The sequence below is a fragment of the Neopsephotus bourkii genome, unplaced genomic scaffold, assembly GCF_033783945.1.
Source record: "Neopsephotus bourkii isolate Nb327-2 ecotype Australia unplaced genomic scaffold, CSIRO-AGI_Nbou_v1 NB_39, whole genome shotgun sequence".
Classification (NCBI taxonomy): Eukaryota; Metazoa; Chordata; class Aves; order Psittaciformes; family Psittacidae; genus Neopsephotus; species Neopsephotus bourkii.
In genome coordinates this window covers 396,328-419,228 of record NW_026900556.1, presented here as the reverse complement: position 1 = coordinate 419,228, position 22,901 = coordinate 396,328, and the positions used below count along the sequence as shown (strand labels likewise).

At 46.1% G+C, this 22,901-nt stretch overlaps 1 protein-coding gene across 1 annotated transcript; it reads right to left on the bottom strand.

Annotated features, from left to right (window-relative positions):
- Positions 1-4,341: 4,341 nt before the first annotated feature.
- ARPC1A (actin related protein 2/3 complex subunit 1A) lies at positions 4,342-20,957 on the bottom strand. The gene is made up of 10 exons (XM_061346266.1): positions 20,794-20,957; positions 17,718-17,799; positions 17,058-17,162; positions 14,302-14,524; positions 12,775-12,882; positions 8,688-8,900; positions 6,769-6,844; positions 6,352-6,545; positions 5,582-5,672; positions 4,342-4,739 (listed from the first exon to the last, which is right to left on the bottom strand). Exons 2-10 carry the CDS (start codon positions 17,779-17,781, stop codon positions 4,701-4,703), a joined length of 1,113 nt encoding a protein of 370 aa, XP_061202250.1. The 5' UTR covers positions 17,782-17,799; positions 20,794-20,957; the 3' UTR covers positions 4,342-4,700.
- Positions 20,958-22,901: the final 1,944 nt, after the last annotated feature.

Genomic DNA, 22,901 nt, shown 5'->3' with positions numbered 1-22,901 from the left:
GACACAGCGAGGGTCCCGTAAGGACCCCATGAAGCTGCTCCCCATTCACTGCAATGGCCCCGTCCTCCTGCACCCCCAAGACCCCCCTGGAGCCCCCCTGCTCCTGGCACAGCTGGGATGGGGACCCCAACACCCCTCAGTGCTGGTGAGGGGGTACCCCAGGAGCCAGCCTGGCCCTGGGGGGGGGACACAACCATCCCATGGGCGGATGAAGGGCAGCTCTGACCCTCCTCTTCCTCACAGCGGGCAGAGCAGGAGGCGGCTGAGACCCAAGGAGGTCAGGGCAGATCACAGGGAGCTCTGGCTCAGCACCAACCCTGCGGGACCCCAATGGGGGTTAAGTGAGAGCACAGAGCCCAAACTCGCTCCAAACCGGGGCAGGAAAAGCCCCAACCAACCAAGAGCAAAACTCCAGAGCATCCCAGCGCTGCCTGCACCCCCCTGACCCCACCGGAGGGTCCCCATCTCCCCTCGAGCACCACGAGGGGTGACCCCCAGCCCCCAGTGACAGCGGCAGCCGCTCCTTACCTTGCGGGCAGGGTTAGTTCATGGGCAGCGGACACGAAGGCAGCCCCGAGCCGTTGCCTGCCCCGACTTCCCTTTTCCTCTCCGAGCGATGCAACCACTTCCTTACGTAGGCGTTGGGGGAGCGCGAAGCTCGGCGGCCGCCCTGCCCCTGCCTGCCGCAGCCAGGCCTCTCCCCATGGCCGCACGTGGATGGATGGGATGGGATGGGATGGGATGGGATGCTCCGGGGAAGGATTCCTCTTGTATCCCTATGGCAAAGAGAGCGTTGCTCCCCCCCTCACCCACCCACCCAAGCAGGGGGTCCCTGATGTGTTTCAGGGTATGGAGGAGATGGGAGCAGCATGGAGCACAGCCGGGCTGAGACATCCTTTGGCATCGCTGGAAGCCACAGCTTGGAAGCACCCTGCGGTGCCTGGATCCGGCTGCCCCAAGCAGCAATTCCTGGTTCCTGCATCCCACCGAGCCCAACTGGGATCCAATCTGGGGGCAGTCAGGGCTCTGCTCACCCCACACACCATGTGTGCGCCCCTCTGTTCCCTTCCTGATTCAGAGCAACTGATTTCCAGGCAGGATAATTCCCAGGAGCGCAGCTCCTGCTCGCAGTGCTGGGAGATGGGATTCAGCTTCTCACCCCGCTGCTGCAGGCCAGAGTCACACATGGAGGGATGCACTCAGCCCTCCTCGGACCGGGTTAGCATTGCAGAAGCAGGACAGCAGCGCAATGGGGGCTCATACAAGGAGGGCAGAGCCCTGGTGGGGCTTCCCAGCTGCAGGGCATGGATAAAATACCCTGGTGTTTCTCAATCAATGCCCATGTGAGGGGTCAGCTGTAGATGAGGGCAATGGGGATGGCACTGAGTGGGAAGCTCATCTCTCCTTGGTCCTCAGGTCACCAGCAGGCTCCAGGCTTCCCAGGTATCCGACCACAGCATCCATGTGGGATGTGAGGATGCAGCACAGACCATCTGCTCATCCCTTGACACCAGCTCCCTTCCGGGTAGGATGTGAATGAACGGTGCCCACTTTGGCTTCTGCAGCAGGAACCAGGCTATGTTCCTACAAGGGAAAGGAAAGGCTTAGCCCAGTGCTCCCTGCTGAGCCACCGCATTGCCCCATAGCTCCCGCTGTGGCTCCAGTCTGAGCCAGCACTGGTGATACAGGAGCTGGCCCTGAGAGCCCATGGGGGAATAACCCAGCCCTGTGGGAGGGATGAAGGCTCAGCCCTGCTGGGTCTCCTTTCCCATCCAACTCAAGGTTTGGCTTAAATCCTTCACCTGCTTTTACCTCTGTTATCCATAAAGCTCCTCCTGCATCCATGCCTGGATCCCCCGCAGCATCACCCCATTGCACAGACGCTGAGCACTCCAAACCATCTCCTTGCTGGGTTTTCCTTCGTGATGGAGCAGCAGGGATGAAAAGCAGCAGCTTCTTTTCCTTTGGAGGCTGGGATTTCCTCAAGCAGCTCCCGTGAGCATCCCTGCTTGCTCCAAGCCCCATTCCTTGCTCCTCAGCTGGCGCGTTAACGCAGAGCACAAGCAGCCAGCCGCTATCCTGTAATCAAGACTGCAACCACGAGCTGTGTTGTGAGCATTGCTTTCAGAGGCACCAGTAACCCCAGCACACACAAGCACGTGCCCAGCAGCCCGCTGCTGCGGTTAGCTGAGGACACCAGTGAAGCCTCACCCACACTGGACACAAAGGATGCTGTTAGAGACAAGGGGGTGGCAGCAGAACGTCCCCCCTGCCCCAGAGCAGAGCAATGGCCTGGAGAGGCAGAGCCACTGCTCTTCACTGCAGGGCAGTGCACAAGGCCCCTGCATTTGGGGTGATTTTAACCTGGTTTCAAGCTCAGGCTTGTAGCACGTGTGTTTCTCTCCCACAAGCAGTTTCAGCACAGTTTGTTGGCTCTTTGGAGCAAATGGGCTCATTTGACCTTCTCCTGCTCTTCCACACAGAATCAAGAACAAGGCATAAACATTTAGAGATGCATTTTCTCCACTCTCTCATCAAATGATTCCCCCCCCCCTTTATGTTACTTGGAAATAAAGCACCATGCTTTCCAGAAGTGACTTCTGAACCACAACCACTCCTGTCTGTGAGATATAAGCACCTCTAATACATACACAGATGGACAAAGCCATCTTCTGTCTAGCCACCAAGGCTGGCAGGGTCCCTTTGATCCAGAAGTCACTCAATTGCATCAGCACTGATGGGTGTTTAGCTGATAAAGCCAACCCCACCAGCAGTCACCGTACACGTCAGGTCACCAGGCTGCAAGATGAATCGAGGTTAAAGAATCACTGTTTTATGTTTAGAAGGGAGAGGAAATGCAAAACCACGCTTGGCAGCCAGGGGAGGGAGGTGGGAGACACCAGAGCAGCAGAAGGAGCAGGCAAACCAGGCTATCCTCTGCACACAGCCAACACTGCACCTGAATACACCCCAGCTCTGTGATGGACATGGCAGCAGAAGAGCAGCAGCTTTGTGAGCTTCTCTCCCCATCCTCCCTTGTCGCTCACCCCGAGCCGAGATGAGCAGCGTATGAAGCAACTCTGGGGCCAGAGGAAGTGGTGAATGCAGTCACTGGGGTTTTCTGTCAGACACTTCTGCATTCTCAAAGCCTTAAACCTTGTTGAGCTTGGGAGGCAGAGAAACCCCTCCAGCGCCTCGAGGCAGCAATGCAGTTAAGTGACCAGGCCATGGGAACAAACCAAGTTACCTGTGAGCTCCTGAGGCTCAGAACTGAGCTTCCAAAAGGGAGGTGCACAGAAGCCAGCCCATGCTGACACCTCTCTCTAAACAACTGCCACGTCCCCATCAGCCTTTATGAACACAGACTGCTGCAGGCTGAGCACTTGGCTCTAACAGGACATGCAGGCCTGTGTAGCTCCATGGACTTACAGTGATTTGCTTTTACATTGTCCTCCTAAGAGGGGCTCAGCAGATATTTGTCTCACTTTCCACACACAGCTTCCAGCCTGTCTCCTAGGCACTGTGAACAGTCTTTGTGCAGGTCCTAAAAGGTAACTACAAATCATTCTGGTCATTCACCTTTTGGAAGACTCTGACCCACTGAATAGACAGCAAGAAAGACATTCAGGTTAATTTGCTCTATTACCAGATTCAATGCAGACAGAATTAAGAGGAGTAGGACAAAGGCGTTCATCCTCCAAAATCATCACCTTAAGGGAACAATTCTTCACATCCATGCCTGTCAAGGGGTGGAACCCATTTATATTTCTGGAGTGACAGGAGGATCCCAAGAGTTGACTGCACTGGAGGCTGAAATCAGCCTGACTGGGAGGAAGTGGCAAAAGCATCCTATTGTGACTGGTCCAGAGGCTCCTTGGCATAGACTACCTCAGGAGAGGGTACTTCAAAGACCCAAAAGGGTACTGATGGGCTTCTGGTATTGCTGCTTTGGAGACAGAGGAAACTGAGCAGCTGTCCACCTTGCCTGGTCTCTCAGAGGATCCTTCTGTTGTGGGGCTGCTGAAGGTTAAAGAACAACAAGTGTCAATCGTGACCACAACAGGGCACTGGCAGCAGTATCACACCGACCGAGGCTCCTCGATCCCCATCCATAGGCTGATCCGCAGACTGGAGAGCCGAGGAGTGATCACATCCAGCTCATCCCAACTCCAGGTCTTCATCTGTCAACTAAGAAACTCTCAGTAAAGATGAGCTTTTCCTCTTTTAAGGCCATTGAGTATCAGTGCAGGGGTTTTCCCACTCTTTCCGAGCTAATTCCCTTAATATCCTTTTTTAACCTCTGCCAATGAGCATCCAAGCCAAAGAATCAGTTTTTCTGGGTTTTATTATTATTATTATTATTATTTCTAGCAGACAATTTACATAAAATTCCCCTTTTAAGTTAGTGATTCACAACTTCCTGCAACAAACTACTGAAGGAGCAGCTTTGGTAAAGAATGGAATGAAACAACCAACCGAAAACAGAAAGAACAACCAAACCAAAAGAGATAAGAACAATCACGGCTGATTTTGAAACCAACACAATTCACCAAATTGAGATCCAAAAGAAAATGGGCCAAGCTGTATTTTCTCCGTGTCTCCAAGTTATTCCACTTTCCTCCTCCCTTTTCGGGTTTGTGCAGATGTGGGAGCTGCGTTCTGTCAAGCAGTTTGTCCTGCTAGATGAGGGCGATCCGTCTTTACATGATTCGTAGCCCTTGGATAGAGGACTCTAAGGTCTTGAAAGAGAGAAACATCTTAATCACAGTCTGCTATGGTTTCCTGGGGTCAATAATTCAGTGGAGATACTGATGCTAAGAGGAACAAGTAAAAGCCCTGGGTACTTTGGATTAGACTCAGAGTCAAGAGTCAGAGGCCTCTACAGCTATTCCTTTCAAACTCATGCATACAGAGACCAATGATTCCATCCCCTTCCCCTGAACCTGCATTCAGGTTATAAATCACTTCAGTTTCGTGGCTCCTGTCCTCACCAGAGACCTTTTGCATTACAGAATAGACAAACTACAGCTTTCCTAAGAGGCACAGCAGGCTCTCAGCAGCACAGGGAGGCCAGCAGAGACCTCTGTTGGCCAGTCCTCAGCAAAGCAAGCGTCTGCATCCATAAATCCCATCAGGGTTTTCAATGCAGGACTCAAGTGTAGTTTGGAACTCTTTGAGTATCTTCTTACTGCTTTGGTAAGTTAAATATGAAAGGGAAGGACCATGTTCTGCACAAGGACAGTGAACAGAGCCCACAGGGATGGGAGCAAGAAGAGGCAGTGTCACACCAAGGATGGTTCCAGCCTGAACGTGGCTGAAATAGAGGAGGAATTAGTGGGATTCCTACAGACCGCATGAAAAAATTAAGTCTGGATTATCACCATCTGCTAAACAAAGTCTATCTGCATTCATGCTGAAAATCTTGGATCTCTCATCCTTATGGAGCTCACTAACGGGCTTGAACATTCCAGTCTGGATTTCCTGCTGCTAATAAAACCTGCACTAGGGCTGAGGCTCAGAGGCTGACGCTAGAGATCACCAAATTCCCTCCCACTACATACACACAGTAGTAAAAGCATACCTTGAAATCCCAGATGGTCATTGCTCCATCAATGCCCGTGGTGCAGAACTTACGACAGTCTCGTTTGTCTATCTCATAAATAGACACTTGGCTGAAAGCAGAGAGTGAGAGCTGGTAACGCAGGCACCCATTCCAGAGAGCCAAAAAGCTGGAAAACCTGGGTTGAATTCAACTCCCACTCTCTCCAAGGGAGACATGAGTGTAACAGAGCTTATGTTAGGTTTCTGGTACAATAGGATGCTGAGAGCTCTTTTATTTTGCCTTGGATAGACAAATTGCTTCAGGAATGCCAGCATCCTCCAGGCTCACGTAGTTTATTCAATGCAAGGATACTGTATGTGAAGAACCTGAACTGATCCTTCTGATGCATAAATACACCTGGAAATAACTTCTGCAATAGGGAGCTGGTATGGGAATTCCTGCTCCAGGTGGATTCTGCTGACTGGATTTTGCACAGCGCTACCAACTTGATGATCCTAAGGTCCTTTCCAACCCTAACTATTCTATGATTCTATATTTGATAAGGTAAGCTTTGCTGAAGTTCCAGAGCACATTAACCATGAGCAAACAGCAACAGAATGCATGCCATGTTAATGATTAACTCCACCAGCTTCCATATAAATCTCAGGAATGGACAGCTGTCAGGAAAAGGCTAAGAGGGGATACCAGCTAAACCTGGATGGGCTCTCACCAGTGTGCAGCACATCCTGGGAAACCAAAGTGATGAGGAAAGCATCCCTTCCCCTTGGAATAGCAGGCAAGACACTCACGTTATACTGTTTTGGTGCAGTGTCTCCAGGGTCGTGTTACGATCTTCTGTAGTGGCTCTTTTATCCATGTTTCGGAAGCGTTCCATAGCGGAAATGTTGCGCTGGATGCTCTGTTTGGGAATGTCTAGTTTGGAAACGAAGGTCAGCAAGCCACGGTCGTCACAGTTAAAGAGCATGGGGCAGCAGTCATGGCCCTGCAAGGAAACAGCATGAAGCATGTCAGGAAACAAACACAATCACCATCGCATTCTGCTGCTGCTGTTAACTGCAGCAATGCTAAGACTGAGACTATGGAAGAGTTTGCTTATATATATGCTACTATAAGTTAGTTCTTACTAAGTTCTAGTAGTAACTTGGGTGTTTCTTCCTCTCCAAAACACTACAAAACTCTACAAGGAGAAGATAAAAGACACTTACAGCTGCCACCACACTGTTCTCGGAGACAAACGAGACACTCAGGAGTGGGAGGAACTCTGTTTTCAGCTGCGAAACCCTGAACACAAGAACATTTGTTAAAGGACTTCATTGAAACTCTGCTCTTGTGAGACCTCACCTGGAACACTGTGTGTAGTTCTGGTGTCCTCAACATAAAAAGGACATGGAACTGTTGGAGCAAGTCCAGAGGAGGCCACGAGAATGATCAGGGGCTGGAGCACCTCCCATATGAAGACAGGCTGAGAAAGTTGGGGCTGTTCAGCCTGGAGAAGAGAAGGCTGCGTGGAGACCTCAGAGCAGCCTTCCAGTATCTGAAGGGGGGCCTATAGGGATGCTGGGGAGGGACTCTTCATTAGGGACTGTAGTGATAGGACAAGGGGTAACGGGATCAAATTTAAACAGGGGAAGTTTAGATTGGATATAAGGAAGAAGTTCTTTACTGTGAGGGTGCTGAGGCACTGGAATGGGTTGCCCGAGGAAGTTGTGAATGCTCCATCCCTGGTGGTGTTCAAGGCCAGGTTGGACAGAGCCTTGGGTGCCATGGTTTAGTGTGAGGTGTCCCTACCCATGGCAGGGGTTTGGAACTGGATGATCTTAAGGTCCTTTCCAACCCAAACCATTCTATGATTCTATGAAACCTCTCGTCTTTGGCTCCAACCAAATTAGAGACCATTCCTACACAAGGATTACTGGAAAGGAAGTCAGAGTAGCTCAGCTGTCCCAAAGTGACATCAGAAGGATGCAGTTTGTAATAGAATGTTTTAATCTAATGGAAGTGTCCTGGAAGGACCGAACATGAAGTATTCCAGGTAAAGGCTGGAGTTATTTAGTGTTGTGTGTAAACAGTGTTTAGAAAGAATGGGCACCTCCAAAAAAGTCCAAATTGATGAAGGCATTCACGTCATTTGTGTATAAAACCATGAAGATTTAGTGCTTCACATCATCTTTTCAGGAGGAAAATGCCTCCATAATTAAATTTAGTCAACTTTAGAGATGTTATAACAAATGAGGGAAGAACTCCAGAACACTTTAAATGATGTCCCCAGCCAGGTATTTCTGCAGCTGCAGCTGTCAGAACCATAATTCAAATCGAAGCACAGCAATGCCAGGTTGATCCACTAGAGATCTCTGCTGCCAAAATGTATGAGGAACCTCTTCCTTCTTGGTTAGAAAGCCACAGACATTGAAGAGTTAATGCAGATGAGGAGCAGGAGGAATTAGATTAGACATTAGGAGGAAATTCTTTACTAAGAGGGTGCTGAGGCGCTGGCACAGGGTGCCCAGAGAAGCTGTGGCTGCCCCATCCCTGGCAGTGTTCAAGGCCAGGTTGGACACAGAGGCTTGGACCAACCTGTTCTAGTGGAAGGTGTCCCTGCCTGTGGCAAGGGGCTGGAATTGGATGAGCTTTAAGGTCCCTTCCAACTCAAACCATTCTGTGATCCTATGAATTGTTAATAAACCATATTGTTGGATGGGAAGGTGTAAGTTGAAACCTTCCAGCAGCAGAGTCTTAAGGACAGTGGCTGGAGTTAACACTTCATGGAACAACCAACTTATTTTCCAGATCCTGGTTGGGAATAAGGTCTTTGTTACAGAGCGAGTTTGTTTCTGGATTCTCCTGAATCCATTTACAAGGAAGTACTGGTTTTCCCCCATCTCTAAAGTGGAACATGTTTTCTTTCAAATGCTCCCACCCTGGGTAAACTGACTGCACCCTTACTGAAGAGCTCTTATCAGAAATGTCAATTATATCATCTAAAATTCCAAGAGTCTGCCTTATTTCAATAGGCCTCAAACTGTCACAAGTGGGAACAGCAGTCACAGCTCTCACTGTTGCAAGCACAGTATCCCACACCCTCCTATGTCAAAGAGCTGCTAACTGAGAGGAAGAACATACTTACATCATATTCTTTGAGGCATCAGCAACTGACACAGTGCTGTCATGACTGACCCAGGCTAAGCGGTTACCACTGGCCGAAAAACTGACACTGTGCACCCATCCACCACTTCCAGCACCCCCAAATTCTGACATCAGCTGCCCAAAAGGCATTTTGGAGCCCCAGGGTGTGCTGGCTGGTTTTTCATCCACTTCCTTAATATAAGCAGAAAACACCCTGCAAATGAAGAGATTTCAGTGTGAACAAAGAAAGAACAAGACCTCCTGGGAGCTTCATGCACATCTGGTATTGGAAGCAAATAGATGCATTCTAATTCCAATTCTAAATTCTTCAGTATACAAAGAGAAAGCAATAGTACAAAGGGTAGAATGCATATAGGTTTCTGTACTTGTCTCTTTCTCCTCCTTTTCCAGAAGGTGGCACAAGCACATACATTGTCAATGCATTTTCCACTGTGCTGAGATTTCCCTTTCATCCTTTAGAGGTCCTAATAATTCTGAGTCAGTTCTCCAGGAAGAGAAAACCCACAAATTGCACTGTATAATTAGAAGCTGCTACAAACACCTACAAAATTACCCACTTTTTCAGAACATTCACTTTGTAGCCTGGTTTCAAAGAAAGAAAACCGATGTTCCGATGCCAGCATTACAATTTGTGAGATAGGTTTAAATAGAAAAGCCTCCCCCTTCCATCAAATTCCTTCTGCATGATTCAGACATGCCACAATATGGTGTTCTTGATTGTTACCATGGAAGTCACTGGGACGTCACAAACATAGGATAAGAGTCCATTGAGCAGGAGGAACAAGTGAGCCACAGCATACTACTACCAGATAAATATGTCAGTATAAATGACAACCCCATATCAAATACTGGTTGCAGTCAAACAATACATATACATACACACACACACACACATATATATATATAGTGAGTTTAAGGAAATGTTGCTCCCCCCTCCCTGTTATTTGAGATCTTTTACACATGTGGAGTATGCACTTCAAAAGGTCTCTATATAGCTTACTCAAATAAAGCTGATCATTTGGAACAAGAAGGGTTTAACTGCAGCTATATTAGGTAGAGATTTTCAGAGCATTAAGTGTGAATTTATATTGGGCTCTATCAGTTTAAATATAATCTAATGATAATCCTTCATTTTATAGAGATGGCTAAAAGGACATAGCTCTTAATGTATGGAAATGGGACAAGATGTTTAAAGCCACAGCCTTTAACACAAGGCAGAAAAATCATTCCTGTGTAGGGAAAGACCTTGAAGATGACTGTTAAAAAATGAGTATTTTCTCTTACTGAAATCTCCCCTTCTTTTAAACCCAAAATCAAATCAGCTTGAAGGCCCCAGCCTTTAAAGAACATTGGGAAATAATTTCATTCCCACAGCAGCTTGTTCCAGCAAGAATATAAAATTCACACCTATGTAGTGCTGGTAGCTAGATCTGTATTTCTAAAGGCAAATGTTAGAGGAGCTCATCCAGGCCAGGTACCAAGGAAACTGAATACTGAGCATCCTGGAGCCACTCTGTGCTCCATTCTTTACCCAAATGTCTCCCACTTTGCTGCTTATTAGTTGGCAGTGGCTCTGGCAGATCCATTTCGTAATTCTCCTCAGAGCCACTTATCAGAACAGATGCACACTTCATGCCCAGATATCTTCATTATGTCACTGAACATTCCCTAGAACTGGAATTCTAGAGATCTGTATTAACCATTCACCAGTGATTCGGAGAAAACTCCAGGAACAAACTTGCCAACAACGTTTTCAAGCTGACAAGCAGGTATTCTTTATTGTGGCGCCGGGAGACACGGGGGTAACTCCTCCTAACGTGTGTCCCCGTATTGCTATACAAGCCACCCTTATATAGTCCCTGGGCATACATACATATTCATGAGGCTACATATGGATTCCATCATTTTCCAGAGAGTTCCCCCCATGCGTACAGAATTGTGGTGGTGGTCTCTGAGGGTCCTTTACTTCTTCCAACGATCTTCATCACTTCTGGCAGCCTTTGAAGCACGTGCAGTAGATGCTCATACCAGTTTAATTGGTTCGTTAGCACCAAAGACGTAATAATCCTCCCATCCTCCTGCTTATCAGTTAGTTTACCTGTAGCCCATCCTGGACACCTGCAGTTCCCAGATACTCCTTATCCCTGTGTCCTGTTCTTCTAGGCTGTTTTTCTTAAAGCTATGCCAACTGTAACAATTTATCTTGTGAGAATTCTCAGTATGTTCTCTATACTCTTTTTTTCTCTATGTATCCTGCACCTCAGTAATTTTCCATTGCTACTGTTACAAAGCCATCAAACTTAACATTACTTAAAGCTACTTCTAAAGATTTCTATATCCCATCTTGTAATTTTGTGCCCCCCCGCCTTGTCTCACCACGGAGAACATTCTTCCATGGGTTTGGGGAAGGAAGAGAAACATAAACCTAGTGCCAATCCCTACTACTGTTCTTTAATATTTCTATATGGAGATTTCCATGATAAAAGCAGCAAAATGATGGAATGAGTCACCCTAAACTACAACGTTAAGGAAAAGCAGAAAGTTTCCCAAATGTTTGATATCAAGAGCTGGGGAAGGCATTCAAAATATACCCCATTTTCAGAGAAGTAGGATGCAGGACAGTGAGTTTTCTGGTGGGAAACAAAAGACTAAGTCAGCTTTCTAGCGAATGCTCCTAGGAAATAGATTGAACAACACCTTGACTTCCTTACACAACAAAGCCCCTCAAAATACACACACCCTCGTCCCTAAACCCAGAACAGAACATGATGCAAATCAAACTCCTCAACCACAACAGGGAAGAGGAGATAATCAGGGATGCAATGTACACAGCAAAGCCTTGAAGACAAAAGAGCTCAAGTCCAAAGTAACAGATAAATAGAAAGATATATATATATATATATATCAGCTGACCTAATGCTGAAGTCCTAAAATGCTTTATGAACATGGACAAGTTCCCATATGTGAAAAGCAGTTGCTCTGGAAGATGAATGAATACATTTCACATCCCACATTTTTTTTTGTGAAAGGAAGTGAACATGTATAGTTTATCTCATTAAATCTGGAGCTACGGCAGGAAAGGGAGACAACTCTCCTCTTCTTCCCAGCTTCCATTTAACACCTCTCCTTACATAAAAAGGTATCAAAAGATAGAATTTAGATGCCTGGGTTTCATTCTGAAATAAGGAGCGTAATAGTCCCACCTCCCCCTCCTACTCCTTCTTAGTCATTTTTAGTACACACTTTGAAGCTTAAAAACTGCCCTATTACATAAAGAACTTAAGAAAAGAAGCTTTCATTAGTATTCAAGGTACCAGTGATTAATTAAAAGCTGAATCCAAGTCAAGCACTCTGCAGACAGCTCCCATGCAGACTTCACTGCAGTGACCCCAGCCACTCAGCACAGGGCAACATGCAGGACCTATCCCTCACTGTGTAACTTCACAGCCACACCATCCATCTCACATCCCCATCTGGTTTTACCAGCCTTGGTTTTTCTAATGCTCATCAAAAATGTGTCTTGCTGTGCTGAGTTTCAGGTGGACCAATTCCCTGACCACTTTGTTCAGGGTCAGCAACTCCTTGCTCACTACAGGGGTGCAAGAATGTTAAGGGTAGCACAAAGAGGAGAGAACAAGTGACTCAGGGAAGAAAAAGATGAGATCCTGCCTTTGGAAGTGCCATGAGTTTTGGAACTGCACTGTTAGGATATGCTTTTTAAACTAACTAGAAATGTTGGTGTTCTACAAGGTAGCACCTCCTAGCCTAATTTAAGCCTAACAACTAGACCTCAGCACTCAATGCATGCACAGTAGTACTGCTAATAAAGAAATCCACCAGTTCATGAAACTGGGGCAAGTCCTTCACCAGATACATGTTAGCAGTTCAAAGTCTGCATGTGGTAGTACCAAAGCCAAAGTTTCTCAAGTTGGATGTTTTATTGTGGTAACAACACCAATATGCAACAAGCCACCTTCTATTCTGACAGCAAATGCATCATCAGCATGCTTATGGTACTGACTAACAGTAATTCAAAGGGATTTACAGATGCTTTCTTTTTCTCTCACCTGCACTTGAAGTCACAGGACCCTGCAGCCAGCAGAACATTGTTGGGGTGCCAGTCCAGGCTCAGGACAGTGGAACGAATGGGCTTTTTAATGTGTTTGCTCACCCACCTAAATTAAGGAGAGAAAAAAAAGAGAGAGATATACAATAAGTATGGAAATATTCTACCAAACTTCCCCAATTCCATGAAGTACTCCTCAAAAAGATCACCCTTTGCCAATGACTGCACATACCAGTTTTGCAAAACACTCAATGCCCAAAACTTTCATATTCCCTTGTAGGCTGTGAATGTTATATGGTTATCTTAATTCCGATTTTAAACACTACAAACTCCCTCTTCACTTGAATCCTATTCCCCTTCTAACTAATTTTTCTAATACATCAGACAGGACTCCTTAATGTCAATTCTGTGCAGTATTTGCCTGGTCCTTTACATCCTATGATAAGAGCTCAGCTTTGCCTGTCACACTGAGCTAAGCAGCACTATTTTCTTGGCTCACTAAGCACAGGTCCTCTCCAGCTCCTTCCAATGAGTTTCACAGCCACCTCTCTTGCCTATTGACTTCTCTACTGTTTAATAATACAATAAGTATAAAATGCAACAAGTAATGGGTGAACTGGCAATGATGTGACTCGTCCATACATCCCAATTATCTGAGGTATAGTGAAAAGTGGTCCTGATGTTGAATGCATCAATATCAGCCTAAATGTGTCTCAGCAGATTTAGTCTGTTTGAACCATTTACAAAATAGTAATGAAATCTGTTATTCACTTGATGGCCTTTGGGATGATGGTGCTTTTTCTTTCAATTTACTTCCATCAGGCAAAAGCAGTTTTAAGGATCACACTAAGTGGTTTGCCTTCAACAGATAGGTTTTGATTCTTCTGCAGACAAGTGAGGCGGAGAAAATGCCAATAACTGAGTCTGCTGGAAAGAATAAAAGCTTTAAAATGCATTTTGCAGATGGTATTGTCATTTCCCATCTCCACATGGAAGATTGCACACCATGGGCACAGACACCTGTGGTTTAATGCATGTTTATGCAACCCAAGGTAACAGATCCTCAACATACTGATTTCACCTACAGGCAATCTGGTAAATGCAGCTCTAACACGTGCAGATGCAGATCCATTAAAGATCAGAAGCACTAAGTTTATATGCCAAAGAGAAAGAAGTGTTAATGGTGGAAATGGCTGTGATAGTCCTGTCTGAAATCTGTAAAGTGGGATGCAAATGTATGACAGAATACAGAACAGGTAGGTGACAAGCTGGAACACATCCACACCAACATGTATAACCTGAAAATATGCCAAGTCCAAGGCCTTCAGGTCCTACACCAGAGTAGAAAAGAGGGAACCTTTTGTCTAAGATGTACAAATAAAAGAACTGCTGAGGCCTATCCCTGACATTTCCTGGAGATTTTAGGGATTAGTAAGATAGGAACCCAGTTACCACCATTAAGCTTCAAGCTTTAGCTTTCCCGTGATGATCTTAACGGCAGAAACGGAAATCAACTCAAACAGCTCACCAGTCATTTTCAGATTCAAAGTAGCACACAGATATAAGTCGAGCTCCACTTCCCACAGCAAATTTGTTCTCCAAGGGAGACCACTTCACAAAGGTAGCTGCACGATTAATTCTCAGGATCACAAGGGTTGGTTTCCACACACCATCCTTCTGACTCCACACATAGGCATTCCGGTCGGCACCGCAAGTTACAATGCGATCGCTTTTGGGAGCCCAGTCGATCCCTGCAATGGAGAGGTCACATTAATAAACTTGTCTCTTTGTACTCTTTGCTTTACCACAGTTATTACTATTATGTTAGTATTTCCCTTAGAATTATAGAATGGCATGGGGTGGAAAGGACCTTAAGATCATCCAGTTCAAATCCCCTGTCATGGGCAGGGACTCCTCGCACTAAACCATGGCACCCAAGGCTCTGTCCAACCTGGTCTTGAGCACCACCAGGGATGGAGCATTCACAACTTCCCTGGGCAACCCATTCCAGTGCCTCACCACTCTTACAGTAAAGAACTTCTTCCTTATATCTAACCTGAACTTCCCCTGTTTAATTTGACCCCATTACCCCTTGTCCTATTACTACAGTCCCTGACAAAGAGTCCCTCTCTGGCATCCTGGTTGGCTCCTTTCAGACACCAGAAGACTGCGGTGAGGTCTCCATGCAGCTTCTCCAGGCTGAACAGCCCCAACTTTCTCAGCCTGTCTTCATACAGGAGGTGTTCTAGCTCCTGGTCATCCTCATGGCCCTCCTCTGGACTTGCTCCAACATCTCCTTCTTATGCTGAGGACATCAGACCTGCACACAGTGCTCCTTCTTCACTTATTTCCCAGGAACTGTTCAGGATATCTGCTTCTCCCTGTAGCTTTCATCCGCATCACAGATCCCAAACTTCCCGATTCCATAGAGAATTTGCCTGCTGCCAGCTGGCCCACAGGTGGAGCTCTGCACTGGCAGAGACTGGCAAACCACTGACTTCTGCACGAGACCCGTTTCAACAGCTGAAACCCAGCGATTCTAAACTGATGCACAAACCTCTAACACGGTTGTCTGCTTGGTGCCAGACTGCAGTCAGGATCTGGAAGTTTAGCTAGGAAGGGCATTTAGAAGTTATCAATCTTTATGTACTGATATAATCCCTAGTTTTCCCATGCCTATTTAAGCTGTACCATGAGAAAGAAACCAAGCAAAAATAATAATCTCAAAGAATAAACCAAAGCCCTTGGTAAGCCTGACATTGCTTCTTTCCCCTTCAATGCAGTGAAGGATGTTCTCAAAAATTAAGTCTTATGGCAATGTTATTTTTCATCTTTTCTTTGAGATGCTGTGTGCAAAACTCTCCTGCCCCAAAATTATCCTCCAATGGTTTTCCATAACTCCATTCAGTATTAAAAACATTCCTTAAGCAAGCAAACTGAAAAGGACACAAGATACAGAAAGAATTCATATTGATTTTAGTATATAATTCATATATCGCCTACTTCAAAGTAAGCTTATGCTTAAAAAGTTCAATTTTGAAGCAGTTTGTATTCCAAAACCATAGTTCCATGAGTCAATCTAGCACTGCTTTTGAAAGGGGGACCATCCTGCCTCTCTCTGCTTCCCTTGCCCACCACCTCCCTTGTGCCAGCACTGATGCTCTTCTGGACCCAAGCTCAGCTTTTTAGCTCAGAGAAAAACTAAGCCAACAAAAAGAGTGAATAATGCTCATTTTGGAAGCCGCTCACCAGAATCTCTGAATTGAGACACACAAGGGACCTTATCCCTCGTGATCAGAAGCTGGAATGACAGCAGCTCAATCACTGCCATCAGAGGCAACAAGCGGATTGATGAGTCTATCTCCTGTGTGTAACCACAATTTAAGTCTACTCTTCACTACATCCACAGCATTTGGTATTCCAAAGGTATACGCTGAGCTGGAGAGCAGGGAGAGCTCTTTTCCCAAGTCATGAATATTTGGCTTCTAACACTAACAGGTACAAGGAAAATGCAGAGAGCTGTCTCTGGGGAACTGCATGTCACTTGTAAATTGAGCCCAAGTGGCTCTTCACAAAAGAGCACGTACACTTGTGCTCTTTGACAGCAAGAATAAGGTAAATTGCATAAAGTTCCTGCAAAGCCCTCCGGTCAAGGCAGCTATTTCTGCCCATTACTGAGTTGAGAACAGAATAAAGGATATTGCTGTTTTGATCAAGTGCCTGTATTAATTACTTTCCTCTCCTTAGAGAATAAAGCCCTTACAAAAATATCACCATAAAAAAACCCCAAACAAAACAGAAATATAAGAGGCTACCACAGGACAATCACATCTTAAAATTGACACCTTGTGACTCATCGTGGCAGCTCTTCTTACATTTTCATTGTGGAACTGCAGACACTCGAGGCCTGCAGTAAATCATGCTCTCTGATGGTCTGTCCTGAGTCTACAACTGAACACTTCAAGTCTTTATACAGTCCCTAAGAAGGATATTTATTACTGTTGGAAACCACAAAACAAAGAGATAGTTGTGCACTTGATGGAAGTTTTAATACTAGCACTTGAAAGGAAGCAGCATGTATTGGGATTTTCTTCCTGACACTCATTGCATGCAGTCCAGAAAAAAATGCTGCAAAGCTCTCCAGAAACGGGAATGCCAACATATAAAAAGATCAATTTACTCAACACTTACAGACTTCCCATTTGTAAGTGTTCCCAGGATTTTGACTGGGGAAAACAGGGGGTAGGCAAATTTAATGTCTGGCACAGCACAATCTCCTCTTACCTGTAATGTGTCCATTGTGTTCCTTTAGCTCATGAGCCTTTACCCACTGGCTCCCACTCTTCTTGTAGATGTGGACCTCATGATTATTAGGGCTAATGGCAATCTCTTGAAGAAAAAATAATACAATCCAATAGTACAGAAAGCTTTTTAACACCAAACACTTGGCAAGCCTTGATAATCTAAAAACCGCATTCTAAAATTGCAGAGCATTACATGGGTTTTATTTAGGATGGACATCTGTGGTCATAACATGGTCATGAGTACAGGCACAGAAAGATAAGACATCTGGAACATAACAAACCCAGGTATAGTGGAAAACTAGGCTACTAAAAGAAAGGGCTGGTTTGGGGTATGGAAATAGAGGGTTTAAGAGGGTAAGGGCCAGGTCAGTCTCACGAGGTGCAGACCAAGAGGAAAATCTCTCTGTAACATCAGCAGGACTAGATTTGCTCATATGCCAGAGTTCCAGTCAAGCATTTAGTAAAGGTCAGATTTAGAAGATGAGTGCTTTTTGGATCCCAAGTGGGATATTTACCATGTAGCACTATGTATGCAGCCATACCTTCCCTAAATGTGATCCAGAACCTTATGAGATCACAAACTGACAGCAAAGAAAAAACAACAGTGGAAAAATACAGTTAAGGCTAATGTGTTACTTACGAGTTCGGTCTCTGTTCCACGCATGGCAGGTGATTGGCTCCAGTAAAAACTGATGTAGAGACATTCCGAGTTAAAGAGATTCCTATGTTGTAAAAAGTGAAAAAGCTGAAAGGTGCAAAATGGGAAACAAAACAAAACACTTCCAAATTAGATCATTATTAAACCAAAATCAGCCTTCAACATTCACCAAGGTTGTTTCAGCCCAGTATTACAATTCACTTACAGAAGATCACAACTTACTCAGTAGACATGTTAAGGCCACTGAAGAGCTGCCTTTGCCATTCACCCCAATACCTTCAGTGGGCTGATGAATTTTAACTGTCTTGGTTATTATAGCTAATTACAATTGCTGTAAAAGCTGGATCCATTTGCTGCTGTATCCACTTGCTGTATCCTCCCAAATGAGACAGCAAGGTCTTGGGAAGTCTAACAACCCTAGGAATTTTACCATGGAAATAGAATATTTAAATAATAATAATAATCCAGGGACATAGCTGAGTGAATTGATTCCAAACCATGACATGTACCAAGGCTCCCAGGCAGCACTACAGTAACATGTTTTTCTTCTTTTTCAGAAGGTTAAATATGTGTGCCCAGAACATTGAGATGTAACAGTAACCTGCTGATGTACTATTTGATATAGCCATTTCTACGTGTCCTAGGGAAAAATTATTACAATTAGTAACTAATTACTAATTTCTTCAAATTAATTCTGGCACTGAACTGCTTTATAGCTCAGCAGTCGCCCCCATGAGAGTCAAACACTAAAAGAACAAGCTGAATCATGTATTTTAATTTGTTTAGAAACCAAAACCTAGATACTTCGCTTCTTCTTTAAGGCTGCTGCAAGAGCCACCTGCAATTGGAGCTGCACCTACCCACAAGCAGAAGGTTAAAATACTATGCTGGGTTTTATGGCCTGTATTAACCAAGGGCAGCATAAACAGATGGAAGATAACATTGTGAAAACTCAAGGTCACCTGTGATAGGTGAGACCTGCACAGTTGAACAGACACAACTTGGATTTGTCAATTCCTTCCATGTATTCCACTAATTTTCACAGTAATTTATCCTTGGCTGATGGATCAAAGGCTTTTTACCCCTCTATATCCATCAGAAAAGAAATCGCTCTGTGATGTCACCCCAAGGCACCCACACCCATTCTAGCCTGAAATTACAACATACCCAAGTATGGCCATGTTAGCAGAGGGTGGAGACTTGAGGACAAGGTAGGAATTTGGAAGCAAACAGGAAATGAATGGCAGTCCAACAGAAACTCGGGAGTGAATGAAAGAAGAGCACATTCTGATGGAGCTCAGCAATTACTATCGCAGCACTGGCTTAACACATACCCTGCAAGTGCTGAATCCTGGAGCAGAGATGATGCAGGACCCCAGAAATTCAAGTAACTGGAGAGACTTTTCCTTTTCTCATTTTTTAGGGACTCAAACACTACTATTTTAAGGAAATACAACTTCTGGTTACATTTCAAATGCACTTCACATACAACCTTTAACTGTATGAACTGATTTTCGTGGTTCTTTGAATAATCATATTCTACCCATCAAGTGAAACTATTAAATATATGCAGTGCTAAGCAATATAATTCATTGCTTTTTATTAATGTGAAAATGTTGACACAGTCTGAGTTACCTTTGCCCTTGGCCAGGCATCATCTGAGAATTCCATGTGTTAACATAAGCAAAACCCAACTGCAAATTGCTTTTTCCACAATCTTGCTTTCGTCCATGCCAACATTCAGTAGCAGGACATTTCCATATACAGGAAAAGTTGAGGAGCTGCTCTACCGACAAGGAATGCTCAGCCTTTCCTACTTTTTCCTAAATAAAATGTAAAAATATCCAATCTCCCCTCCCCAAGGAATGCAGCTATTTTGAAACACTTTCTAATACAACCCTGGTATTTTCTCCACGGCTTGGCACTGGTTATAAATGATCTGGTCCCATCCTAACTTTGAGTCCAGAGATTTTTACTAACCTACATGTTATGAAAGTCATTCTAGATCCATCATCCATTGCTTCCCATTGATTGGGTTTCTTGAGAACTGTAACTTGTAGCAAGCGACTGCTTTCTATTTTGGAAAGGGATTCATTTGCGTCATCTGAGAGTTGCTATTTGCTTTGGGAAGATAAATCTTAATGAAGTTTCATATTTATTCCTTACTGATATACAATAAAAATCAAACTCACATGTCACTAGAGATTCTTAATGTCATTCCTACGTAGGAAAAACCTCAACGCCTCCCTGTCAGAAACCTCAGAATGTCAAACAGGAAAGATACTGTTATGATAACTTTGTTAGCCAAGTACTTAACACAACTACCTCTGCCCTATTATTTCCCTCAAATGCAAAGTAACTGCCCTTGAGTTTCAATCAAGGGGGAGAAAAGGAAACTTGCACCTTTGTGCAGCAGTTCTTCCAGTATGAAATGGTCAAGGTTGGGAAGTACAGGACTCAGCTGCTGTTATCTCTCAATGGGGTGAGAAATACGCGGGGCAAGACCATTGCTGGACAAGCACCTAGCAAGAATGCTGTATCCAGAAGCGGCTACAGCATGTGTGTATGTGAAAGAGAAAGGGAGCATTTATAATCCTTCCCTATTTTCAGAGCACCTACATCACTTCAAACACCTGGAAGTGCCTATAACCCAGGCCTGCCTCCTGCTGCTGTCATTCCCTTCAAGCCACTCCGGCAGCTTTCCCAGGAGGCTACCTCTGACACAGGACACCATTACAAAGCCGGCCGCTTTGGGATGCACTGCGGGCTGCCACCGGTAACTCAGGTGCGGAGGCCGCGGCGGGGCATGAGGACAGGCAGGAGCCGCTCCCTCCCTCCTTCCCAGCCCCTTCATCCCCCGGTGCGGCTCCGTCCTTTACGAAGGGGGTGAGGGTTCCCCACCGCCTCACCCTCAAAAGGGGTGGCTGCCCCCCTCCCCGCCGCCATCCCCTCCGCAGCGGCGGGCCTGCAGGCTCCCCTCACCCCCCGCCGCTGCCGGGGCGGGGGCAGGCGGGCCCAGCGGGGCCGGGGACAGCCTCCCCCCGGCGCAGGGACTCACCTGAGGCGGCGGGAGCGGAGCGGGACTCGCGGACTCTGGGCAGTCAACGCGACTCCGCTCCGGGCAGCGGGAGAGGGAGCGGCCGGCGGCGGAGGCCGAGGGGGGGGGACCCGGCACTGACAAGGGAGCCAGGAAACGCGCTCTGCGCATGAGCGCCGCCCGGGAGCGGCTCTGCGCATGCGCAGAGCGAGGGGCTGGGAGGGGTAAAGGTGCGCGCACGGCGTGCCCGCGCCTCACACAAAGGCGGGAGCGCTGTGAGGTGCGAGGTTCCTCAGCGGGGAGAAGGTGCGAGTGTCCGAGGGGAGAGGAGGGAGTTTGTGTTATCAGTGTGCTTCTGAGGGGCTGGAATGGGGCCTGGAGCATAAGTGTGATGAGAACGGCTGAGGGACCTGGGGGGTTTAGTCTGAAGTCTCAGAGGCGACCTTATTGCTTTACAGGTGTCTGACAGGAGGTTGCAGTGAGGTGGGGTCCGTCACTTCTCCCAAGTAACAAGCAATAAGACAAGGGAACAGCCTCAAGCTGTGCCAGAGATGGATATTGGGAGCAATTTCTTCATGGAGAGGGGGTTTAATATTGAAACAGACTGCTCAGCTCAGTGATGGAAACACTGTTCCTGGAAGCGTTCACACATAATGTAAATGAGGCCCTCAGTGCCGTGGTTCAGTGGTGGTAAATCCTGAGGTAATGGTTGGACTTGATTATCTTAAAAGGTCTTTTCCAACCTGATTCACCCCATGGTTCTCTGTAGCCTTGTGAGCTGAAGGTGGCCGCTGTCAGCAGGGGCTGGAGCCCAGTGTTTGTGGCCTCTTTGGGCTTGCAGAGGCCTGAAGCGCTGCTGGAGGGGCCTAACATGCTGTTGGAGGGGCTGGTTTGTGTGAGGTCTGCTGAAGTGGGGTTGGAGAGGAGGTTGTGAGGAGCCGAAAGAGCGTTAACTTGGGCTTGTCCAGTGTAGGTTGGCTTACAGAGAGTTGGAGAGCTACAACAGTGAGTTTGTGTTCCTCCTCCCTTTTGGAGGCTGGAAGCAAGGTGCTCTCTGTAGCAGGGGATAATAATCCTAACTCATTCAGATGCTGTAGGACATTCCCTCCTATCTGGATGGAATCTAGAAAGGTATTTGCAGTTCTTTGCCCTACACTTAATCCCTTTGAGGAGCTGCTTGCTGTTCAGGGTCTCCTGTAAAATGTAAAGACTCCATTACCTGTGAGGGTCTGTGGGCTCAAGTACAACAAAAGGCAAGTCTGAGTGGATGGGGGGAGATTGGTGGCTCCCAGATACACTGAGGAGCAGTAGAGTGGGGAGTTTAATTTTGAATCTGAGAGAAAATACGCAATTTATAAGCATCGAGGAGGGAGCAAGAAGGTGGATGCGAGCCAGTATGGCTTTGTGGTGAATGAATTGAGCCAATCTCATTTCCTTTTCTTGCAGCATAACAAGGCTTACAGATAAGAGAGAAGCGCTCTGTGTCATATATCTTGATTTTTAGTAGAGCTTCTGACACTGGCTTGCAGGATATTCTAATAATAAACTGGGAACCAAGTCTAGATGATACTGCTCTGAGGGAGTTGCAAAACTGGTTGAGGGGAAAATGTACTTGGTTTGTATAATCGGTGCTTGTACAGGGAATTACCCTGGGTCCATTACTCATCCATGTTGAAATGGAGAATGTAATTACTGCATTAGGAGATGAGGTTGAGTTTGAAGGCAGGATAAACACAGGCATAGAAGTAGGATTCAAAATGGGAGCTCTCTGGGAAAAAAATGAATGTGGTTCAGGAGCAGGTGCACTGCTGTGGACTCAGCTTTGGAATTGCAAGACCAGGAAGAATTGGGCAGCTGGCTGTGCTGCAGGAAAGGATGAAGGAGCTGCCGTGGGTCCCAAGTGGATTGGGAGTCTGTAACATCTTGCTGTGGAACAAGAAGGAAAGGCCATGTGGGTCCCTAGGGGTGAGAAAATGCTGGTAAAGCAAACGCAGGAGTTCTGCTCTGCTGAGCTGTGCTGCAAGAGTATGTGGAATCCTGATCTCTGCATAGGAGAAACAGGGATAGTTTGGAGAAAAAGGTGTCAATAATGATCAGAGTCTTTGACACGAGGACAGAAAAGTGAGGAA

Coding starts and splice junctions, on each gene's coding strand:
- ARPC1A (XM_061346266.1), bottom strand. CDS start 17,781: ATGTCTCTACATCAGTTTTTACTGGAGCCAATCACCTGCCATGCGTGG. Junction 14,525..17,057: donor ACACAATGGACACATTACAG/GTAAGAGGAGAT, acceptor TCTCCATTGCAG/GGATCGACTGGGCTCCCAAA. Junction 12,883..14,301: donor TTTGAATCTGAAAATGACTG/GTGAGCTGTTTG, acceptor TCCTTAATTTAG/GTGGGTGAGCAAACACATTA.